At 42.4% G+C, this 24,307-nt stretch overlaps 1 protein-coding gene across 2 annotated transcripts in view; it reads right to left on the reverse strand.

Moving 5' to 3' along the window:
• Positions 1 to 24,307, reverse strand: part of LOC132816623 (short transient receptor potential channel 6-like) — a 131,558-nt gene that overhangs the window by 68,269 nt on the left and 38,982 nt on the right. For both annotated transcript variants that reach the window (XM_060826437.1, XM_060826436.1), the window contains exons 3-5: positions 15,007 to 15,192; positions 8,445 to 8,609; positions 7,303 to 7,519 (exon numbers count right to left, since the gene is read on the reverse strand). In XM_060826437.1, the coding sequence (XP_060682420.1) occupies positions 7,303 to 7,519; positions 8,445 to 8,609; positions 15,007 to 15,192 (568 nt within the window). The remainder of the gene's footprint in view (positions 1 to 7,302; positions 7,520 to 8,444; positions 8,610 to 15,006; positions 15,193 to 24,307) is intronic.

Consider the following 24,307-nt stretch of genomic DNA (forward strand, 5'->3'; position numbering starts at 1 on the left):
CATTCCCATCCCAGCACCCAACACCCCACCACAACCCCAATACCCACACCCAACACCCTAACACCCCACCACAATCCCCATTTCCCGCACCCAACATCCCAACACCCCGCACAAAATGTACACCTGGAGCACAGTTCCTATGAAATTCTCTAATGAGCTGCACCAGAAAAGGAATTGTGCCAGGTCTCACAGGGACATCTGTCGGGAAGAATTCCTTCACTCAGAGGGTAGTGGGTATTTGGAATTCTCTTACCCTGGAGAGACGCACAAGCGCAGTCTTTCAGCAAGTTCAAACTCAGAAACTGATGGATATCTGGAGACTTATGACACCAGAGACATGGAGCTGGTGCAGGAAAGTGGGATTGTGGTAGATGCTGAGCCAGGATCTAAATGCACAGTGGAGCAAGGTACGCAAGTGAAATACTCTACTCCAATTCCTCCTGATTGGCTGCCCTCATCATGCTGGTTGTCAATATGAAGGACGTGTTGTGCTCATTTTTGTTTATTTTTAGCACTCATGAGGATCTGTGAAATATCAGCCATGGTCTCATCTGGGCTTTCAGTGAACTATCAACCAATGATCCTTTCTGGAACACTCTCCCACAGTAAGGGTACAACAATACACCAGTTTTACACTGTTACTGACATTCTCAAGGTGCAGGGTACAATCAATGTCACTCAGAATGCTTTGTGAGCTCCAGACCCACTCTTTCCATCTCTTCAGCTATGACAGCTACCTTTCAGGGAATATCTAGATCATATATGATGACATGTGTGTGACCCTGCACCCCAACAGCAGGTTTGCTGCAATTTTTCACAAACAATTTCTCCTCCGAAAGCTGTCCTGTGGGAGCAATGTGAGCAGATGGCCAGAGATACATGTCTGGCAGCGTCCTTTCCTGGACCTTTAAAAGGTTCTCTCTCAGCTAAAATCTCTGCCATGTTGAATCATATTGTTTTGAGCATCTTTGCCAAGTCCTACTCCATGTATTCACTTTCTCTATCACAGTCTCCAGTGAAGTCCCTGGTTTGAGAGTGGGTTTACTGACTCAACAGGAGTCTCTAGAAACATGATCATTCTCCAGGACTGCTAATGCAACTTTGGAGAAAAATAACCGGGACATTAACACAAAACCTTTCCTTAGTCACTTCATGTAAGTCTTTTTTCCCATCACATGGAAAACAAATTGACAATGGGAACAAAAGGGCTCTTTGGCTGACGGTCCATCAGCTTCCATTTGGGCAATGTTTGTGTTCCAATTGGCCAAGGAAGGTGACATGTCACAAGGATTGATGTGTCAGCTGATTATTGGCTGGCTATAAGGGAGATCATATGGTGGAACCTCCAGGAATACACTCAGTCACAGTTGGCAACCCAACTTTAAAAGGGGTATTACATTTTTCATGAGCCATCCAGTGGAACAAGCTAACTTCCAGTTAACTCGCTGACCCAGACAGTCTCACAGTTACCTGCTGCTCTGCAGTCTGTTGCTCTTGTCCTGAAGCCAGATGGGAGTTTACAAAGGGGCTATTCTTTCAATGGCTGTGCCTTTCCTGAATAAATAAATCTGTTCAAGTAACAATTTGGCTGTGAGATACTATTACTTCAATACCCCAGGGCCTTTAATCTCAGAGTAATTCAGCTTCACATTTTGCAAATTTCTCTTGACTGAACTGAATTTGTGAAATGTAATTAATGTTAGTTTAACAGTCTGAAATCAGGTCAAGATCTTGATGATTTGCTGCACAGCAGCGACACCTACAGGACTTGAACAGTAGGGAATTAACACCCAGAGTTATCACGTTGTGAGACAATTATTTCTTTCAGCATTCTATTCTTCATCTGAAACAGCAATCATTTCACACAATGGCTGAGAAAGCTAATGAGGGTGCACAGTTATGGTATATCAAGGAAGATTTCAAACATTTTATCAACCTTGTCATGTCTTGTCTCCCTCACTGGAGAATGCAGATTTCTGATTTTGTTGAAAATCTCCCTCCACCCAGGTCTCCAACTATCCAAAATTCCTGAGTGAGCCATTATAACAGGCATTAGCAGGCTACTTAATTGCATGGATCACAAGCAGAACTTTATGAAGCTCCCAGGTGGGGGTGGTGATAAAAGTGGATTCTGTGGTAGAGTTGAGAGAATGGTGCTGGAAAAGCACAGCAGGTCAGGCAGTATCTGAGGAGCAGGAGAATTGACATTTTGGAAAAAGCCCTTCATTAGGAATTCCTGACAAAGGGCTTTTGTCCGAAATGTTGATTCTCCTGCTCCTCGGATGCTGCCTGACCTGCTGTGCTTTTCCAGCACCACTCTGTCAACTCTAATCTCCAGCAGCTGCGGTCCTCACTTTTGCCTCTGTAGTAGAGATGCCACGACATTGTTCTCCTGCCCATACTACCCACTTCTGTTGATATTGTTCCTGAGACAGGGAAGACCTATGCGCCCTTGGGGCAACTGAATTCTTTCGTCTTGCTGCCAGTGTTTTACATGATTTCAGTTGGGAGTTTAAGGTGGGCTAAGGGCTAAGGCACTTTGTCCCCAACAGAGACTGCCCTCCCTCCCTGTTCCTCCAATGGGTCTCCCAACTGAAGGTCTCCCACCACCTTCACAGGACCATGCAAGGCTAGATTCTGCAAACTCTCAGCGATACATAGGTTTCCGGATGCAATGTTCCCCGCTCTGGGGTTTGCTTCATATTACAAAAAGAGCTACCTTTCCAAATGTTGCTGCTAAAAATGAGAAAGTTGCCACCCATTTGATTGTCCAGTAACTCTTTGAGGTGGGACTTCTTCCCCATTGGGAGGCAGAGCTCTCATCCCAAGCAGTTAATGGAGCAATAGCCAATAAGGGAAAGGACAAACTGGTCAAGTGGAGACTGAACATACTGAGGTCAGATAATTCAATACAAACAAAGACTGCGTTGGGACAGTTCAGATCTATGTGGCATAGCTATTGACTAGACAAAGTCCCACTGCATGCCAACGCTCCAGCATCCAGCTAATACTAGATCATCAACTTCCTCACTTCAACTCTAGCCACAGAACTCCTTCTTGTTTGGTCACCCCAAATTTGTAACCCTCACGTAAAGTTTGTCAGGGAGAATGAAAGAGCCATAATTTCCTAATCATTGCTACAGGAACACACAATGTAAGTCCTTAGGAATTACATAATACCCCAATGCTGCAGTCAGAACTTGCAAGAGATTCCAAACCCAGCAGTTGGATGAAGTTGAATCTCTGTTAAAGAGCTCTAATCAGGCAGAGGACACTGACTTATTAATTGACTTAATCTTTGCAGGTATTGAAATGAAAGCTTTATTGTAACACTGACACTGCTAGATACTGCCAACAGGCAGAGGAGAGAACCGACAGAATCAAACCATTGCCCCAACACCGAGATCAACAGGCAGGGTTCTAGAAGAGTATAAAGGAAGTAGGAGTATACTTAAGAGGGAAATCAGGAGGGCAAAACGGGGGACATGAGATAGCTTTGGCAAAAAGAATTAAGGAGAATCCAAAGGGTTTTTATAAATATATTAAGGACCAAAGGGTAACTAGGGAGAGAATAGGGCCCCTCAAAGATCAGCAAGGCAGCCTTTGTGTGGAGTCACAGAAAATGGGGGAGGTACTAAATGAATATTTTGCATCAGTATTTACTGTGGAAAAGGATATGGAAGATATAGACTGTAGGGAAATAGATGGTGACATCTTGCAAAATGTCCAGATTACAGAGGAGGAAGTGCTGGATGACTTGAAACGGCTAAATGTGTATAAATCCCCGGGACCTGATCAGGTGTACCCAAGAACTCTGTGGGAAGCTAGAGAAGTGATTACTGGGCCTCTTGCTGAGATATTTGTATCATTAAGTCACAGGTGAGGTGCCAGAAGACTGTAGGTTGGCTAACGCGGTGCCACTGTTTAAGATGGGTGGTAAAGACAAGCCAGGGAACTATAGACCGGTGAGCCTGATGTCAGTGATGGGCAAGTTGTTGGAGGGAATCCTGAGGGACAGGATGTACATGTATTTGGAAAGGCAAGGACTGATTAGGGAGAGTCAACATGGCTTTGTGGGTCGGAAATCATGTTCATAAACTTGATTGAGTTTTTTGAAGAAGTAACAAAGAAGATTGATTAGGGCAGAGCAGTAGATGTGATCTATATGGACTTTGGTAAGGCATTCGACAAGGTTCCCCATGGGAGACTGATTAGCAAGGTTAGATCTCATGGAATACAGGGAGAACTAGAAATTTGGATTCAGAACTGGCTCAAAGGTAGAAGATAGAGGGTGGTGGTGGAGGGTTGTTTTTCAGACTGGAGGCCTGTGGCCAGTGGTCTGCCACAAGGATCGGTGCTGGGTCCTCTACTTTTCGTCATTTACATAAATGATTTGGATGCGAGCATAAGAGGTACAGTTAGTAAGTTTGCAGATAACACCAAAATTGGAGGTGTAGTGATCAGCGAAGAGGGTTCCCTCCGATTACAACAGGATCTGGACCAGATGGGCCAATGGGCTGAGAAGTGGCAGATGGAGTTTAATTCAGATAAATGTGAGGTGTTGCATTTTGGGAAAGCAAATCTTAGCAGAACTTATACACTTAATGATAAGTTCCTAGGGGGTGTTGCTGAACAAAGAGATCTTGGAGTGCAGGTTCATAGCTCCTTGAAAGTGGAGTCACAGGTAGATAGGATAGTGAAGAAGGCGTTTGGTATGCTTTCCTTTATTGGTCAGAGTATTGAGTACAGGAGTTGGGAGGTCATGTTGAGGCTGTACAGGACATTGGTTAGACCACTGTTGGAATATTGCGTGCAATTCTGGTCTCCTTCCTATCGGAAAGATGTTGTGAAACTTGAAAGGGTTCAGAAAAGATTTGTAAGGATGTTGCCAGGGTTGGAGGATCTGAACTACAGAGAGAGGCTGAACAGGCTGGGGCTGTTTTCCCTGGAGCATCGGAGGCTGAGGGGTGACCTTATAGAGGTTTACAAAATTATGAGGGCATGGATAGGATAAATAGACAATGTCTTTTCCCTGGGGTCAGGGAGTCCAGAACTAGAGGGCATAAGTTTAGGGTGAGAGGGGAAAGATATAAAAGAGACCTAAGGGGCAACGTTTTCACACAGAGGGTGGTACGTGCATGGAATGAGCTGCCAGAGGAAGTGGTGGAGGCTGGTACAATTGCAATATTTAAGAGGCATTTGGTTGGGTATATGAATAGGAAGGGTTTGGAGGGATATGGGCCAGGTGCTGGCAGGTGGGACTAGATTGGGTTGGGATAGCTGGTCGGCATGGACAGGTTGGACCGAAGAGTCTGTATTCATGCTGTACATCTCTAGGACTCTATGACTATGACTCCACTGAGGTAACCACAAGGTTTCTCAGCTGCTACCTTCCCCTCTGTGCTGCAGTAACACAGGAGGCATTAATGCAGCTCCGTCTCCTCCTCTTTACTGGTGACAGGTCACAAAGGGGTCTGGTTTATGACTTTCAGACAATGAAAACCAAAACGGACTGGAAGTGTATAGTCCAGCAGAGTAAGGGCAATGAGTGACACTTTAATCAAAATCAGCTCCTAAACATTTAGTCTTATTATTTGTCCTCCAAGAACTTGATACTTCTCCAGCTCTGGCCTCCTGCACATTCGTCCCGTGAACACGGCTGGGACTTAAACTCGCTGATATCCTCCACCGTCACTTTCCACTCACTCTCTTCCTTAAAGACCCACATTAAATGAGCTTGTTAACAACCACAGCAAAGTCCTGCATTTCTCAATATCCATTTTTATCTCATACCAATTTTATCAGGCACCTCAAGACCTTTTCCAAAGTTAAAACAATACAAGTTCAATTTGCTGTTGTTCATTAACTGCATCTTCTTTGTATTGATGCACTATTGCATTGATCCCAAAAAGACCTTTAAGTACTTATAAGGCAATAGTTCCAATGTCATGATATCTGACATTCCTTTGTGAAGACTTTCACCTCACCTTTAGTTATCAGTGGAATGAAGCAATTGTAGACAATCTCATTGTGTTATAATCGTGTAACATACCTGTAGCCTCAGTAAGCATAGAATTCAGATTATGTGTGAGTCTGCGGTCTCCCTACAGTGTAAGAATTGTTCATAAACGTCAAGACACCTGTCTCAACGAAAATCTAGGTTTTGTGGTATACGTTACATTGACTAAAGTATATGGGGTTATTTTAATTTAGTCATGGGGTGGGGACATCTCTAATTGCCCAGAGTTAAGAGTTAATCACATTGCTGTGGGTCTGGAGTCAGATATATGACAGACCAGGTAAGGATGGCAGCTTCCTTCCCTGAACTAGATGGACTTTTCTGACAATCAGCAATGAATTCATGGTCATCATTAGATTCTTAATTCCAGATATCTATTCAATTCAAATCCATCCTCTGCTGTGGGAGGATTCAACCCCAGCTCTCCGGAACATTACCTGTGCATTAACAGTCCAGTGAAAATACCATTAGGCCTGTTCTCGCTCCAGATCAAGCTGGTATTACCACTTCACCCAAGAAACTAGATCAGACACTCATACATATTGGTGCAATCATACACAATAATTTATTTAGCCTTCACTTAATAAAGCAATCTTTGTTTGGCAGCTTAAGCCAATTCTGCAGATATGTCGATAGTGCAGGTTCTCCTGTTACTATGCAAATTGCTGTTCAATCTGCATCACGCATGTTCCCAGGAAAAAGCTGCTTTTTACTGATGGCTCAGTGGTTAGCACTGCTGCCTCATGACACCAGGGTCCCGAGTTCGCTTCCACCTTTAGGCAACCGTGTGGCGTTTGCACATTCTCCCCGTGCCTGCATGGGTTTTCTCCCACAGTCCAAAGATGTGCAGGTTAGGTGAATTGGCCATGCTAAATTACCCATAGTGTTCAGGGATGTATAGGTTAGGTGCATTAGTCAGGGGTAAATGTAAAGGTAAAAACAATGACTGCAGATGCTGGATACCAGATTCTAGATTAGAGTGGTGCTGGAAAAGCTGATGAAGGGCTTTTGCCCGAAATGTCGAATTTGCTCCCTCTCGGATGCTGCCTGACCTGCTGTGCTTTTCCAGAACCACTCTAATCTGGAGGGGTAAATGTAGAGTTATGGGGAATAAGTCTGGCTCTTCGGAGAGTCGGTGTGGACTTGTTCGGCTGAAGGACCTGTTTTCACACAGTAGAGATTCTGAGGTGATGTTGCTCAGCCTGTATTAAAACGCTTCATCAATAAAGTTCAAATGTGTTGCGTTATGGTGCGCTAAATTGAAAATCATAATGAATACTTACCTACTACCCAGGAAACAATTAAAAGTTCCATCCATGTGAAGCCAGTTGTTTTCATTCTGAAGAGCTGTCTGGGGTGATCAGTCGTTGATTCATTTGGCAGGAGTTTGGTGCCTTCAAACCTGTCAGCTGCGTTCATGATCAGCAGGCCAAGGAAAACAGTAAAAGAAGCTCCATGGGCCACAAATTTCATAAATGGTGCACGCAAGATCCTCCCCAGCTGTAAGACCACAAAACAAATTTATAGATTACAGCATTCTTCATCATCCTTGTTAAAAAACATTAAAAAGACAGCAGGTCTCAATTTTAAAAATTGTGAGATTCCCAGAAAATATTTGATTATGTATTACTGGATTTAATTTTTCTCATTCATCCCCTCAAAGCATTTTGCTTTTATGAGCAATTCTCTCTGTTTTTACAAGCTCTTATTTGTGCCAGAATTAGTCTCACTTACTGAACTCCATGGGTGTCCTTGCAGTGAGACGTATACTTTATAGTCTGACCTATATCCACTGATGTATTTTATTGCATCATTCGTTTGTAACTGTAATTTGTATCGCTAGATCAAGACGTGATTTTTCGAGATAACTATTGCAACCACAAATTGGAGTTGAGGAAAAACCACAAATATCCAATGTCATGAATCAAATACAGTTTGAAGCTTTCAATTGTTGGAAGTTAAGCTCAAACCTGCAAAAACTGGAATTGCTACAAAGCACACACCACAGATAGAAAATGTTTGATGTCTTTTTCTTAACATTGATGGGAGAAGGCAGTAGGAAATATGTGGAACAATTAGAAAGATGAGATAGAATCAATAAATTAATGCTACACTAATTACCTCTCAGTTATTAAGATCAACCGAATAAAATTAACAACAGCTGTGAAATACATTTGCAACTATTTAAATAAGAAAAAAACAGTGGTGTGATAGAAGTATCAAAGTTAAGCAGCATTGCATTCCACCTAGAATTGTAGACCTAAAATATTCAAATCACTCATCATGCAAGTGGAGGAAGGGATTTGAATAATTATCTCCACAGCACAATTTACTCTCTTGGAAATAAGATTAGAATATTTGCACTCAGCTATTTGGGTTTGCCTCCACAGTCTGAAAATTAACTTTATAGTTGAAATTGGCCAACCTTACTGCAAGGTGCAATCCAATAGGACAAGGCCAGAAACGGGAGGCCAATGGCTACAGCTAGCACGACCAGGAACTTGATTGCTATTGACTGCTGCCGTAGTCCTGAGAGATTTTCATACCAAATAGACAGAAGCTGTTGCTGACAGTTTGGATGAGCTACAAACTGAACAGAGGAAAAGTCACAATTTGTAAGTTAGAAAGTAAAATAGAAGTAATGAATGAAACGGAAGAAATTTGATATTCAAATATATGACATTTCTAATGTAATACTCTCAAATGTTGACAAACATATTAATGATATAAGCACAAAAGTCATTAAAAAGGTACATTTATCATTTAAATAAATTTAAATTTGGAACTTTGTTGATACATTTTCAAGTTAAAAACTCCTTTATAACAGATTTCAGTAACAAACAAAAAAAAGTGATCAGGTTTTCAAAATCCAGCCATTAAACTACCATTTGATATAATTTCAAACCTTTTTTGATTAATTACTTGATATTAATATGCAATGTACTGAGGTACAGCTATGTCTTCTCTCTGACTGAACTCTTCCTTACTTACTGTTTCAGTTGGTAGTAAACAGATGAGCAAAGCATAGTTGTCAAAGAGAGGTCATGTCAAACAAACCTGGTGGGGTTTTGAGGAGGTGACCAAGTCTTTGGATGAAGTAGGGCAGTTGATATGGTTTATATGACTTCAGTAATGCTTTTAACAAGGTCCCGCTGGAAAGCTGATAAAGAAGGTAGAAGCTATGGAATCCAGGGTAACTTGGCAAGATGGATCCAAAATTGCCTCAGTGACGGGAGGCAGAAGGTGGTGGTAGAAGGCTGTTTGTGTGACTGGAGCCTGGAGTGCAGTGGTGTACCACAGAGGTCAGTGCTGGTTCCTTGAGTGTTTGGGATATTCATAAACGATGCAGGGAAGAGTAGTGGATGACACAAAGATTAGCTGGGCAGTTGACAAGTGTTCAGGAGGAAAGTGTTCAGTTACAGGAGGATTGGTCAGATTGAGAGATCAGTGGCAGATGGAATTTAACACTGAAGAATGTCAGGTGAAGCACTTTGGAAGAAGTAACAAGATGAGGGAGTAAGCAATGAATTCTGGATTAGTGGTGCTGGAAGAGCACAGCAGTTCAGACAGCATCCGAGGAACAGTAAAATCGACGTTTCGGGCAAAAGCCCTTCATCAGCTTTTCCAGCACCACTCTAATCTAGAATCTGGTTTCCAGCAAAAGCCCTTCATCAGGAATAAAAGCAATGAATGGCAGAACACTAGGAAGATCAGAGGAACACAGGGATCTGGGGAAGCTTTTCCACAGATCCCTAAAGGTGACAGGGCAAGGTAATAGCGGAATTAGGAAGGCATACAGGACACATGTCTTTATCAATCATGCAGAGATTATAAAAACAGGGAGGAGCTGTACAAAACTTTGATTAGGCCACAGCTGGAATACTGTGTGTAGGTCTGGTCCCCACACGATAGGAAGGATGTGACTGCACTGGTCGGAGTGCAGAGGAGATTCACCAGGATGCTGCATGGGATGGAACATTTCAACGATGAAGGGAAGCTGCAGGAGCTTGGGCTGTTTTCTTTGGAGCAGAGAAGGTTGAGGGGGAGACCTGATTATGAGGGGCATGGACAAGGGTGAATAGAAAGCAGCTGTTCCCCTTAGTTGAAGGGTCAGTACAGGGGGCATAATTTTAAAAATAAAATTCAAGAGGTTTCGAGGAGATTTGAGGAAAAACCTTTTCACTCATGGGTAATGGGGACCTGGAATGCACTGCCTGGGAGGGGACTTGGAGCAGGAAACCTCACAACCTTTAACAAATACTTAGATGAGCACAGCAAACATCATAATATTCAAGGCTATGGACCTAGTGGGAAAATGGGACTAGTGTAGGTAGCAGTGTACTTTTGACAGCATAGGTTTGATGGACCAAAGGGCCTCCTCTGTACTGTATGGTTCTATGATGTTTAAAGTTCACTCATGGGTTGTAAGCATCGCTCGCTATGCACACCCACAGTGCTGCCGTGGACTGAGTTCCAGGAGTTTACACCATGACAGTGAAGGAACCATGATCTAGTTCCAAGTTAGGATGGTGTCTGGCTCGGAGAAAAAGTGGTGTTCCCATGTATCTGCTGTCCTTGTCCTTTTAGTGATAAAGATGACAAATTTGGAAGGTGCTGTTGAGAGTTAGCTGCTGCAGAGTTGTTCCAGAGCATTTTGCAAATGAGACATACTGTTGCCACGTTGTGTCACTGAGAGGTAGTGGGTGTGGTGCCAAGCAAGCAGGCTGCTTTGTCCTGGATAGTGTTGAACTTCTCCATAGTTAACTTTCCCAAAGGTTCCTGGTTGTCCCTCCAGTAAAGGATCTGTGACTCCTACCTGCAAAGGATATTGGATGCTCCCCACCTCCAAAAGAATCTTTGTCTCTGGCTTCCAAGGTGTGCTGGGACCAGATCTACATGGATACATCAGCTCTATCCAAAATCAGATTTGTTCTGACCTGGTCTAATTTTTAACTCAGTGTTCCATACAGCAGGCTCTCAGACATGGGTAAAAACAATGACTGCAGATGCTGGAAACCAGATTCTGGATCAGTGGCGCTGGAAGAGCACAGCATTCAGGCTGCATCCAACGAGCAGCGAAATCGACGTTTCAGGCAAAAGCCCTTCATCAGGAAAGCCATCTCATTGCAAGTATCTGTCGTTAAAATGGCTGGCTGCACCTGAAACTGTGCATATGATAGAGAAGTTCAATCTGCTGCATCCCAGAGTCTGCCTCAATAGCTCCAGGGCAAAGGGATCAAAAATGACCTTCTCTTTGAATTGAGGACCATGTAAATGCCTCATTGCATTGCTTCTGGTATTTAACCATCACTTGAGTTTCTGCTTTAATTGTACCAACATCCCAGATTAATAACCAGATTTCACCAACATCAATAACCAGATTTCACCAACATCAATAACCAGATTTCACCAACACGTATATGAATAGCCCATCTTAGCCGGACATGACCTGCTGATTAGGGCCCCAATAATGAAAACTTTTAAACAGAAAATAATCGAAAGATTCATGAAAATACTTTCAGGGAACTTCATTGCAGAAGATATTTGAGAAGCTGTAGTTGTTTCACCTTAAAGAGAAGATTGAGGGAAAATCTGGCAGTGGATTTCAAACATTAAGAGGGGATGTGACAAATTAAACAGACAGAGCTGTTGGAGAAACACAGCAGGTCTGGCAACATCTGTGAACAGAGAAACAGCATTAACATTTCAGGTCCAGTCATCCTTTTTCAGAAGAGCTTTTCTGAGAGCTGGAGTAGTTAGGATCTAGAATGCACCATCTCAAAACTATGGCTGGTATGGATGCACCCCATGGATTTCAAAAAGAAATAAGTAACCTGTTGAGAAAGAAATTGCACTGCTCTGGGGAAAGGCCAGGTCATTGATCTTCCAGAAAGTCTGTATGGTCATGACAGATCTAATCTCCTTCTTCCACAATGCATGAATGTACAAAATAGCAATCAACATAGACCAATCAGCCCTTTGGGCTTGTTCTTCCGTTCAATAATAGTTGACATGTTTGTGTTTCAGAACCACATTCCCAATTCGTTGATCTGTTGCCTAAAAAGAATCTAACCACTTCTTTCTTAAAAGTAATCAATAAACCCTCCCTGATCACTTTCGGAGGCAGAGAATTCCAAAGTCACACATCCCCCAGAGGAAAAAGAAAGGATGACCTCTAATTTTAAAAGTGCCCCACAACTTTGGTTTTGCCCATAAAAGGGAGCATTCTTTCCATGATCACCTTGTCGATTCTATTCAGGATCCAATAGACTTAAATCCTGTCCCCCCTCACTCTTCTAATCTCCAATGGGAACAAGCCCAGTCTATCCACACTATCTTCATTAAACTGTTCAAAAGACCCTAATCCATACATTAAATAAGGCAGCAAAAAACAAACCTGCAGGCATTTGCAAGGGCTTTATTGTAAATCGATAGTTTGTCACAAACACCAATTTATAACTTTTCCTTCTGGAACCTTTTCTCTCTGCCGCCATCTTGAATTTTGATTGTCATTTGATAGATTGGGGCATCAACATTGTGTAAACTATAGGTGATATCTTAAACTTTCAAAAAAAGTTTCCATTATTCAAAAGCAAGGGAATTTTTTTTATTATAAAATGATAGGAATGGCATTCCAGGCAGTTAAATTTAGGTTCATTCAGAGTTAAGTGGCTTGTATGGGGTAATTATGACCTCATTTGCACCATAACTATTCGACTGTACCTCATTCATCAAGGCTTAACATTTTCATTAATTTTTATAGTTTGAAATAGTGTGAAAAGATTGAAGTTCACAATAAATAATGGATTCAGTGCTGATTGTACCCGTGAAGCCTGCAAGTTATCACTAACAGCAGCTTCTGAATTTCTACAATTTAACTGCCTGTTTGAATGACAAAGTTGCTGCAAGATTCTCAGTAATGACAGGGAATGCTGACCATTTTGCAGTCGTTAAAGATGTAACATATTCAAATCCATAATCAAATTTTATTTTATTTTCCAAGTAATAAGAATACAAGAGACCACCGAAAGAATAGGTATCAACCTATCAAGTTACTGCACACATGCTTATGTGTTTGGAGATGTTAGTGGCTCAGGGAGCGTCCTTGGAGAGAGAGCGAGCAAACATTCTCTTCTTTCATTGAAACTGAATTATTTCTGGGCTGCAGGCATCACTGACTAGGGCAACAAGTTAAGAGTATGTCACTGCAGGACATCACATGTCAGGCAGACCAGGTAAGAACAATAGATACCTTTTCACAAAGGATATTAGTGAACCAGATGGGATATTGCAAATATTAACATAGTTACCATTAGTTGCTAGCTTTTTATTCCAGCTTTTATGGAACTCACATTTCACCATCTGCCATGGTGGGATTTGAACCTGGATCTTCTAAACATCAGCCTGGTGTTTTAGATTATGAATCCAGTGACATTACCAACATGCTGCAACTTCCCTCACATTATCTCCAGCCAATAATAATTTTCACTCATTATTACACTCATGTAGCAGAATATTTTACAGCAGCCGTGTGGCATAGGCATATCTATTTTTGACTACAAGGGCAATACAACTAATAAACTAACCCCCACCCCACACCACCCGACTGGGGAGAGTCCAGAGGAAATTCACCAGGATACTTCCTGGGATGGGAAGTCACAGTTATAAGGAGAGACTAGATGGACTGGGTTTGTTTTCCCTGGAGCAGAAGAGGCAGAAGGGGGATCTGACTGAGGCAGAGAAAGAATAGATCATGAGAATTTGTTTTCCCCATGGCCGTTGTCTTTAAGACCAGAGGGATACGTTTAAGATGAGGAGAATGTAGTCTCACGGAGATTGGAGAAACAGGTTTTTCACCCTGAGGGTGGTAGAAATACAGAGCATGCTGCCTGATTAGGTGATGGAGGCAGGTATTCTGGCAATATTTAAGAAGCATTTAGATGGGCACTTTACATGCCATGACATAACAGACTATGGATCAAATGTAGGTAAATGGGATGAGTGTAGTTTGGTGTTTGTTGATCAGTTTAGACATGATGGGCCGAAGGACCTGCTTTCAAGTTGCAAAACACTATGACATGTACCTAACATGGTTTGTAGCTAGTCTGAATAAAGTAATCTCTTTTGATCAGCTCTCGCAACAAAGTCTGATTGTAATTGACCTAAATCATACAATTAGAGTCATAGAGTCATAGAGATGTACAACATGGAAACAGACCCTTCAGTCCAACCCGTCCATGCCAACCATATATCATAACCCAATCTAGTCCCACCTACCAACACCCGGCCCATATCCCTCCAAACCTTTCCTATTCATATACCCATCCAGCAACACATTTTCAGTTCTAAACCTATGCCCTCTAGTTCTGGACTCCCCAGCCCCAGGGAAAAGACTTTGTCTATTTATCCTATCCATGACCCTCATAATTTTGTAAACCTCTATAAGGTCACCCCTCAGTCTCTGACACTCCAGGGAAAACAGCCCCAGCCTGTTCAGCCTCTCCCTGTAGCTCAGATCCTCCAACCCTGGCAACATCCTTGTAAATCTTTTCTGAACCCTTTCAAGTTTCACAACATCTTTCTAATAGGAAGGAGACCAGAATTGCACGCAATATTCCAACAGTAGCCTAACCAATGTCCTGTACAGCTGCAACATGACCTCCCAACTCCTGTACTCAATACTCTGACCAATAAAGGAAAGCATACCAAACGCCGCCTTCACTATCCTATCTACCTGTGACTCCACTTTCAAGGAGCTATGAACCTGCACTCCAAGGTCTTTTTGTTCAGCAACACTCCCTAGGACCTTACCATTACGTGTATAAGTCCTGCTTTCCCTAAAATGCAACACCTCGCATTTATCTGAATTAAACTCCAGTTAGAAATGAACCCACTTACACTGAGAAAATAAAATCATCATTACAGTGAAAATTAAATTAAGTTTTTATAAGATAGCAGCCTACTGAAATATTAAAAATCTTTCAAACCTTTTTGACTTCATATTTAATGGCCAACTTTAATCGGCTAAGGCTCGGGCGAAACTCTCGGTGAATGCTGGGATTGGTCTTCACGGTCCCATTCAAAATAGCTTCCACTTCTTCAGTAATCCGGCACAAGTCTAGAAGTCCAACTACAAAGTCTTTGCATTGCATAGATAATTTTTTGTAATCGTTCTGAAAAAAACACAAGCTTGAAGCGATTAATCTGCTGGGAGTTTCGATTGGAATGCTCATGATTCAAGGATAACAATGGTATTGAAATTTTCCAACACACAATCTGACAGGCTTCATTGGGGTGAGGGGTGACAAACCAGAGAGCGGAGGTGTTCATGTCAGCCTGTGATGCGCACCCTTGTATAATATGCTCTGCCCTGGGAGTCTGGCAGCATCTCCTTGGAGAGTGAGCAGCCACCTGCCTATAGCAAGGATACAGAGATAAATACTGGGGCTGGAAGTTTTCCATTTTCTCAGTAAATGTGGGTGAAAGTGTGTTAAACTGTCAGCAACATACCAGGCAAACTCAGCCCAACAGCCAGCTCACAGAAGCTGCTAACTCAGCACGGGTGAGATTCTCAGACAATCACAGATCACAACACAGGACACATCACAGGCTCACAAATTCCACTTCTCCAGGCTTCCTCTCCTGGGAATGTTGCAGTGGGAGGAGGGATCAGGGCTATTTGAGGCAGGGGATGGCTTTCACCCTTGCACCATCCGATCTGTGCCTCTGATTGCCCCTAGATTGTGGCAAACGGAACTTCCCAGACTGTTAGGCTGACTGCCATGGTTTCCCATTCAGAAAACTAGTGCCTTCCAATCCCACTGAAGGTGTGTGTGTGTGTGTGTGTGTGTGTGTGTGTGTGTGTGTGTGTGGTGGGGGGGGAGGACGGGGGACAGGCAGCTGGTAGGTAATCAGAGAGATCAGAGAGACAAGAGACTCTCTTCTCTCATTACCTCCAGAGAAGGAAGAGAATCACACTCTAAGTCAAGTGACTTGGACTTTGTTTTTGTTTAACTGTTCTTATAGGTGGCTGTAAATTGCAAAAGGCCATGCATGAGAACCGTCATGACAACTGACATATTTTTGATCATCTTGTGGGAAATGGCATCATTGGCTGACCAGCATTATAGCTTGTCCCTAGCTGTTGGAGACTCATTGTTGAATCAGTGCGATTGACTTTGTCTCCATGTTTCCATCATTGCAGTCAATATAATTGAAACATCACAGAAGTGGTCTTTATTTAATCATCACTGTTCCAGAAACCTTTTTCTGTGATTGTTCTCATATATTGTATTATTTATCCCTCTGCAAATTCAAAAGTCAAATATTTTATTTAGACCTCAGTTAGACTTTAACATTTGACTAAAATAAATGAATTAACCTTTACAGTGGATGTTTATCACATCATCAAATTACAGATAATTAAGTAATCATCATTTGGCACCACTTGTGATAGTCATGTGACCTAACGACACACACTTAAATGCCCAGGAATATGGCAAAGCAATGCTCATAGCCCCAATCCTTTAATGTATTGATTTTGCTGTTGAATCCTCATTGATATGTTAGATCTCAGGGCGTAGTAGGGTATATTTGTATAGTTAGATGATTGGCCAACTAACAGGAAGCAGAAATTGGGCTCTTTATTTTAACAGATTGGCAAGATGCATTTTTTAAAAATCAGTCTGTTCCAAGCTGCTATGACCCACCTCTGGAACGGATGGGACTTGAACCTGGGTCCCCAAGATATAACAGGGATTTCAAATATATTTAATTCAGATATATTAGATGAAGAGGCAGAAGGTATGGTTAGCACATTTGCTGATGATAAAGATAGGGAAGTTAATTGTGAAGAAGACATAAGTAAGCTATAAAAAGATATAGGTATTTTATACAAGTGGACAAAGGTCTGGGCAAATAGAATGTACTGTAAGAAAACCCAGACCCTGTACGGACCAGCTGGTGGGAGGATTTGCTAACATCTTCACCTTCTCCTTACTACTATCTGAAGTCCCCTCCTGCTTCAAGACCACCATCATCATCCCAGTACCAAAGAAAAATCATGCAGTGTGCCTCAAAGACTGCCACCCAGTGGCTCTGACCTCCATCATTATTTGGCGCTTTCAGAGGCTGCTCATGTACCACATCAGCTCCAGCGTCTGAATGCCCTGATGCACTACAATTCATCTTCCAGTGCAACAGGTCCACAACAGACAGCAACTCCCTGGCCCCACACTCATCCCTGGAACATCTGGATAACATGGATACCAACATCAGGCTCCTACTTATTGACTACAGTTCCACCTTCAACATCATAATTCCAAACAAACTCACCTCTAACTCTGAGACCTAGGTCTCAGCTCCCACTCAACTTCCTGATCCATAGATTCTGATCAATAAGAATAGATGAAAATACCTCCTCTACCATGATTCACAAGCCCAGTACTCCCAGAGGCTGTGTACTCAGCCCCCTACTGTCCTCCTCATACTTTCACAACTGTGTAGCCAAATTCCACCCCAACTCCATTTGCAAGTCTACTGATGACACCAACGTTGTAGTTCAAATCGCAGACAATGACTAGACAGAACACAGAAAAGAGACTGAGTGCTAAGCAGCATGATGTAAAGGTGGCAATCTCTCCATCATGTCAGCAACAGCGACACAGTGGCTCAGTGGTTAGCACTGCTCCCTCATACCACCAGGGACCTGGGTTCGATTCCAGCCTTGGGCGATGGTTTCTGCGGAGTTTGCACATTCTCCCCATGTCTGTGTGGGTTTCTGCTGGGGTGTTCCAGTTTCCTCCCACAATCCAAAGATGTACAGTTGGGTGAATTGGCCATGCTAAATCACCCATAGAGTTCAGAGATGTGTAATTTAGGGGCATTAGTCAGGGATAAATATAGGTAATAGGATAGGGGAATGGGTCTGGCTGCATTACTCTTCGGAGGGTTAGTGTGGACTTGTTGGGCCGAAGGGCCTGTTTCCACACTGTAAGGATTCTAATTCTAAAATGATGGTGCTGGTCACTGACTACAGAAAGTGGAGGACATGCCCCTGTCTGTATAATGGTGATGAGGTGGAGATGGTCAAGAGCATCAAGTTCCTGGGAGTGATGATCACCAACAATCTGTCCTGATCTACACACATCAGAGCAAAGAATAATAAAGTACAACAACATCTCTACTTCCACAGGAGGCTAAGGAAATTCAGCATGTCCACAAAGGTGCTTATCAATCTTTATAGATGCACCATAGAAAGCATTCTCTCTGGATGCATCACAGCCTGGTCTGGCAACTGCTCTACCCAAGAGCACAAGAATTACAGAGAGGGGTGATCACAGCCCAGTCCATCACAGAAACCCTGATGAAGGGCTTATGCTCGAAATGTCGAATTCTCTATTCCTGAGATGCTGCCTGGCCTGCTGTGCTTTGACCAGCAACACATTTGCAGCTGTGATCTCCAGCATCTGCAGACCTCATTTTTTACTCGAAGATTTTAACCTACTGCGAATCCTCTTGCAAGGATGCCTTCCTTGAAGAAGCTCTCTTCCTCCCTCTACAAGGATTTCAGTGAGTCCCTCTCTCACTGCACCCCCCAGGTCATCTCCTCTGACCTCTCCGCCCCCACCCCACTCCGGCCTATCACCCTCACCTTGACCTCCTTCCACCTATCCCACCTCCATCGCCCCTCCCCCTAGTCCCTCCTCCCTACCTTTTATCTTAGCCTGCTTGGCTCTCTCTCTCTTATTCCTGATGAAGGGCTTATGCTCGAAACGTCGAATTCTCTATTCCTGAGATGCTGCCTGGCCTGCTGTGCTTTGACCAGCAACACATTTGCAGCATCACAGAAACCAGCCTTTCATCCATTGATTTAATCTATATTGCCTCACAAAATCAACCAACATTATCAAAGACTCCTCCTGCCCTGGTTATACTCTCTTCCACATTCATCCGTTGGGCAGAAGGTATAAAAGTTTGCAAGGATATACGAACAGCTTCATCCCCTCTGACTGATCTCTCAAATGTTAAAGTTGACCTCTCTCTCTGCACCTTCTCTGTGCTGCGACACGGTATACCACACCCTGTTCTGCTACCCTGGTGCGGTTTGTATGGTACGGTCTGCCTGTACAACAAGCAGAACACTTTTCACTCTATCTCGGGACGTGTGACAGCAATAAACCAGAAAAAGTGAAATTGTCCTTTTTGGCAGAATGAGCAAAACAAGAATCAGATTTTCTAAACAGTGAGAGATTGTAGAACTTTACGATTCAGAGGGATCTGGTGTTCTGCATGAATCATGAAAGGTTAATATGCAGGTGCAGGAAGTACTTGGGAAAGCTGATTGACTGTGATAATTTATTGTAAAGGGAACTGTGTATAATGTTAGGGAAGTTATGCTTCAGTTATACAGGACACTAATGAAACCACATCTGGACCTTTGTGTCCAGTGTTGGTCATCTTATATAAGGAAAGATATCAATCTGTTGGAAACAGTTCAAACAATGGTTACAAGACTAATTCCTGGAATGGATGGGTAGTCTTATCAGAAAAGGACTGAACAGACTCAGCTGGATTTTAGAGTTTAAGAGGCAACTTCACTGAAAAATCAAAGATTTTGAGGGATACCTTTGAAATTTGTATGAATCTATTTTCTCATTTCTCTCCTCCAGCTGTTTGGTAAACAAAGGGACATAAGCAGAAAACATGAGAAGTGTAGAATGTTTTGAAAATTGTGGAGAGAAAAGACAGGTTAATGTTTTTGCTCTGGTCTGTTACTAATCACTAACACTTCATTGTTGTGCCAAAGAATCCACAGCTAATGTTGGCTGTAGGATCAAACCCATCTGCGGTTTTCTCTTTGTTTTCATATTTCTGGAATCTGCACTTGTCTTGTGGACTGTGACATCAGCGTGGGAAAAGCAGAGAAGTCTGCATTAGTGAGACAAAGGGGAGTACACCTCGAGGTAACACGGGACAAAGCCGTGAGTTTTTAGGATGATGAGGTGACAGAGGCATGGTAAAGGAAGGCAGGAGGTGACCATAGCATCTTCCAAACAAATCTCTTTGCATTTATTTTCAAGGAAAAAATGGTTCCATTGTATAAGAGCATCAAATGTGGTAAATAACAGTCTGTTAGTTATCAATCTTGCAAATGAAAAGAGTCAGCCTGAATTTTGAAATTGCCATCATTTTAACTGCAGTCTCATAGAGTCATAGAATCTTACAGCACAGAAACAGACCCTGCAATCCAATTCAGCTGCTCCAAGCAGATATCCTAACCTCATCTCTCCCATTTGCCAGCACTTGGCCCATATCCCTTTAAACCCTTCTGATTCAGATGCCTTTTAAATGTGATAATTGTATCAGCCTCCACCATTTCCTCTGGCAGCTCATTCTGTACACACACCACCCACCGTGTGAAAACATTGTAATTATTTAATTAGTTAAAACTAGTAGAAGGTCTAGACTAAAAATTCTTCTCAAACCATGAAGCCATATCCTAACAGTCAACAGCAGAGTGCACTGCAGCACCAATGTATGAGCCTCTATATTACCTCCACATCTTCCCAAAGGAACAATCTTACAATCTTTATTGTTAGCTTATAGACCTTAGTGCAGCTAAGGGTAAAATGCGTTATTCTGAGTTATTCACTTTCAGAATCTCCTTTGGAAAATTAAATAATATTGGAACACAAAATCAGCATTTTTCCCTTTTTCCAGAAAATATTTTCCTGAGACTCAGTGCAGCAGCTGTTACAGCGGATCATCACATTTTTAATACAAGGTGGTGCCAGATGTTAAGACCAGGCAGTTTATAGTGAAGTTGCTCTGTTTGGTTAAATCAGAATGGTCCAGCTCTTCCAGCAGAATGCTCAATATTCCTCAGCAGTTCCACATCATTCCATTATCCATTCCATAATCACCCAGTCATTACAGCAGCTTCTCCAAGTGGATCATCTATAGGTTTGAAACAGTTATCATAGCAAACCTGCCTGCTATTGGATAAGATTCTACATCAGCAACAGTCATTCTTTTCTTCCAACACATCACTAAGTGAGAAAGTGAGAAGGAGACAGAGAGAGGGAGAGAGACAAAAAAAGAGAGAAAGGAGAAGGATCAAGCAGCTGGTGTTATAGAGGATCATCTAGACATTGTCATATGTCAACCTGCTGTTATAAAAGATCAAGCTGTTACAGCAGATTTCATAATTCTTTGAGCTGTGTGTGATTATGACAGATCATCCAGCTGTTCTTGCTGCACATTCAGCATTTACATCAGTTGGAATGGAACTCACTTTTCTTTTGTTCCACTGATTTCAAATGGCATAACCCTGCTTAGTAACTTCAAAACCATTATCTCTCATGTAATCCAAATGTTATTAAACTCATGAGGCAAGCAAAATTCATTAAACTTAATTTAATACCATTTAAGATAAATTATTTTAATGTACATATACAGACTCATCTCTTTATTTGACAGTGACCTCCTTTGTTTTCCTCTATTGTCTACATGTCGCAGCACCTGTGTCTTAGTCACTGACTGGATATTGCCATCCAGTAAGACAAAGGTATCCCTTCAAACCTTTAGGGAACAAGGGAAAAGGTGATGGATACATTAGATCTGGGGTATTTGGGTGTGAATTTGTTTTATGAACTTGAGCATCTAGTTTTTTGGGATGTCATGAACTGAGATAAAAGTGTGGATGTGAAATGTGTCCAAAGACAGTTGGTTGTCAGTGTATAATAGTAGAGGCAGAGGATGGTAAAGTCAATATGTAAAGTTTCTGGATATGACGATCCACTCCTGTTTTCTAAAAGTGTGTCTTGTAACCAGTGAAAGAATGAAGCTGTGATGCCGATCTGAGGCACCTCTTCACCAAACACACCGAAACAAGGTCCAGTCTTAACATATTTCACTGCCAACAGAAATAGGATAAGGAACAATGGAGATCTTTGAAAAAAAAGGTCGACAACTTGGGCAAGCTGTTAAATGGACAAGATTTAATCAAATTAATGATTTATGGAATGCTAATGAGGTATGGTCAGAGAGGAACAAATGTAGAAGAATGGAGGATAGTACCAAGAAGAGAGCAAGACTGCAGATATTCCATTTGGAAATTCCCCAAACGATGTTGCCATTTAAGCTATTGGCCAGTGACCAAACATCAAGTAAAGGCACACATCGTGCCAATGGAGAATTCTGACCATTGTAAGTAGAGCAAAGCAGGTCACTGAAAAAGAATGATAGATGCTGTTGAATGCACACAATAATGGGTAAGGTCCATGGATTGGGAAAATACAAGATAGAAGGCAAGACCAAACAGTGTGTTTAGAAGTTCACATGTCCCCAGAGTGAGATCACAGACAGTTAATAAGAGGGCGAGTCAAACAGACGCAGACCAGAAATATATAGAGGCAGAGTGAAGGATGTAGTTTAATAATTTAGTACAAACACAGGGATATATAAAGGCAGGGTGAAGGATATAGGTTAATACTATAGTACACACACAGTGATATATAGAAGACAAAGCACTAATGTATAAACACGGAGATACATAGAAGGCAAAGTACTGTAGTACAAACGCAGGTATATATAGAAGGCAGGATGAAGGATGTAGATCAAGTACCATAGTACAAACACAGGGATCTATAGAAGACAAAGTTCAATGATACAACCACAGGGATTTCTCGACAGCAAAGTTCAATGGTACAAACACAGGCAGATATCGACAGCAAAGTACAATAGAACAAATGCAGGGGTATATAGATTAGATTAGATTAGACTTACAGTGTGGAAACAGGCCCTTCGGCCCAACAAGTCCACACCGACCCGCCGAAGCGAAACCCACCCATACCCCTACATTTACCCCTTACCTAACACTACGGGCAATTAGGCATGGCCAATTCACCTGACCCGCACATTTTTTGGAGTGTGGGAGGAAACCGGAGCACCCGGAGGAAACCCACGCAGCCACGGGGAGAACGTGCAAACTCCACACAGTCAGTCGCCTGAGTCGGGAATTGAACCCGGGTCTCAGGCGCTGTGAGGCAACAGTGCTAACCACTGTGCCACCGTGCCGCCCACTAAGAAGGCAGGGTGAAGGGTACAGTTTAAGTACTTTAGTACAAACACGGGGATATATAAAGGCATGGTGAAGAATGCAGTTTAATACAAAAGTACAAGCACAGGGATATATAGAACACAGGGTTTAGGGTGTAGGTTAAGTACTATAGTACAAACACAGAGATATATAGAAGACAAATTATAAAAGTACTAACACAGGGATATATAGAAGGCAGGGTGAAGGATGTAGATTAAGTACTATAGTACAAACACAGGGATATACAGAAGGTAGGGTGAAGGATGTAGATTAAGTACTATAGTACAAACACAGGGATACAGAAGGTGAAGTACTATAGTATAAACACAGGGATATATAGAAGGCAGGGTGAAGGATGTAGTTTAATTACTTTCGTACAAACACAGGGATCTATAGAAGGCAATGTACAATGATACAACCACAGGGATTTCTCGACAGCAAAGTTGAATAGTACAAACACAGGCAGATATCAACATCAAAGTACAATAGAACAAACACAGGGGTATATAGAAGGCAGGGTGATGGATGTAGGTTAAGTACTATAGTACACACACAGGGATATATAGAAGGCAGGGTGAAGGATGTAGGTTAAGTACTATAGTACAAACACAGGGATATATAGAACTCAGAATGAAGGATGCAGTTTAAGTACTACTGTACAAACACAGGGATATATAGAAGACAAGGTGAAGGATGCAGATTAAATACTATAGTACAAACATAGGGATATATAGAAGGCAGGGTGAAGGATGTAGGTTAGGGAACGAGTTAGGGAACTGGAACTCACCGAACGAGTTAGGGAACTGGAACTGGAGTTGGATGAACTGAGGATTATTCGAGAAGCTGAGAGGGTGATTGATAGAAGCTACAGGGACATAGTTACGCCGGAGAACAGAGGTAGCTGGGTAACAGTTAGAGGTGGGAAGGGGAAGAAGCAGGCAGTGCAGGGTTCCCCTGTGGTCGTTCCCCTAAAAATTAGATATACAGCTTTGGAAACTGTTGGGGGGGACAGCCTTGCAGGTGTAAGCTGCAGTGAAGGGGTCTGTGGCGTGAGGTCTGGCTCTGAGACTAAGAAGGGAAAGGGGGAGAGCAGGAGAGCGCTAGTTATAGGAGACTCTCTAGTTAGAGGGACGGACAGGCGGTTGTGTGGACATGGGCGAGACTTTCGGATGGTTTGTTGCCTCCCG

The sequence above is a fragment of the Hemiscyllium ocellatum genome, chromosome 6 (assembly GCF_020745735.1).
Source record: "Hemiscyllium ocellatum isolate sHemOce1 chromosome 6, sHemOce1.pat.X.cur, whole genome shotgun sequence".
NCBI lineage: Eukaryota > Metazoa > Chordata > Chondrichthyes > Orectolobiformes > Hemiscylliidae > Hemiscyllium > Hemiscyllium ocellatum.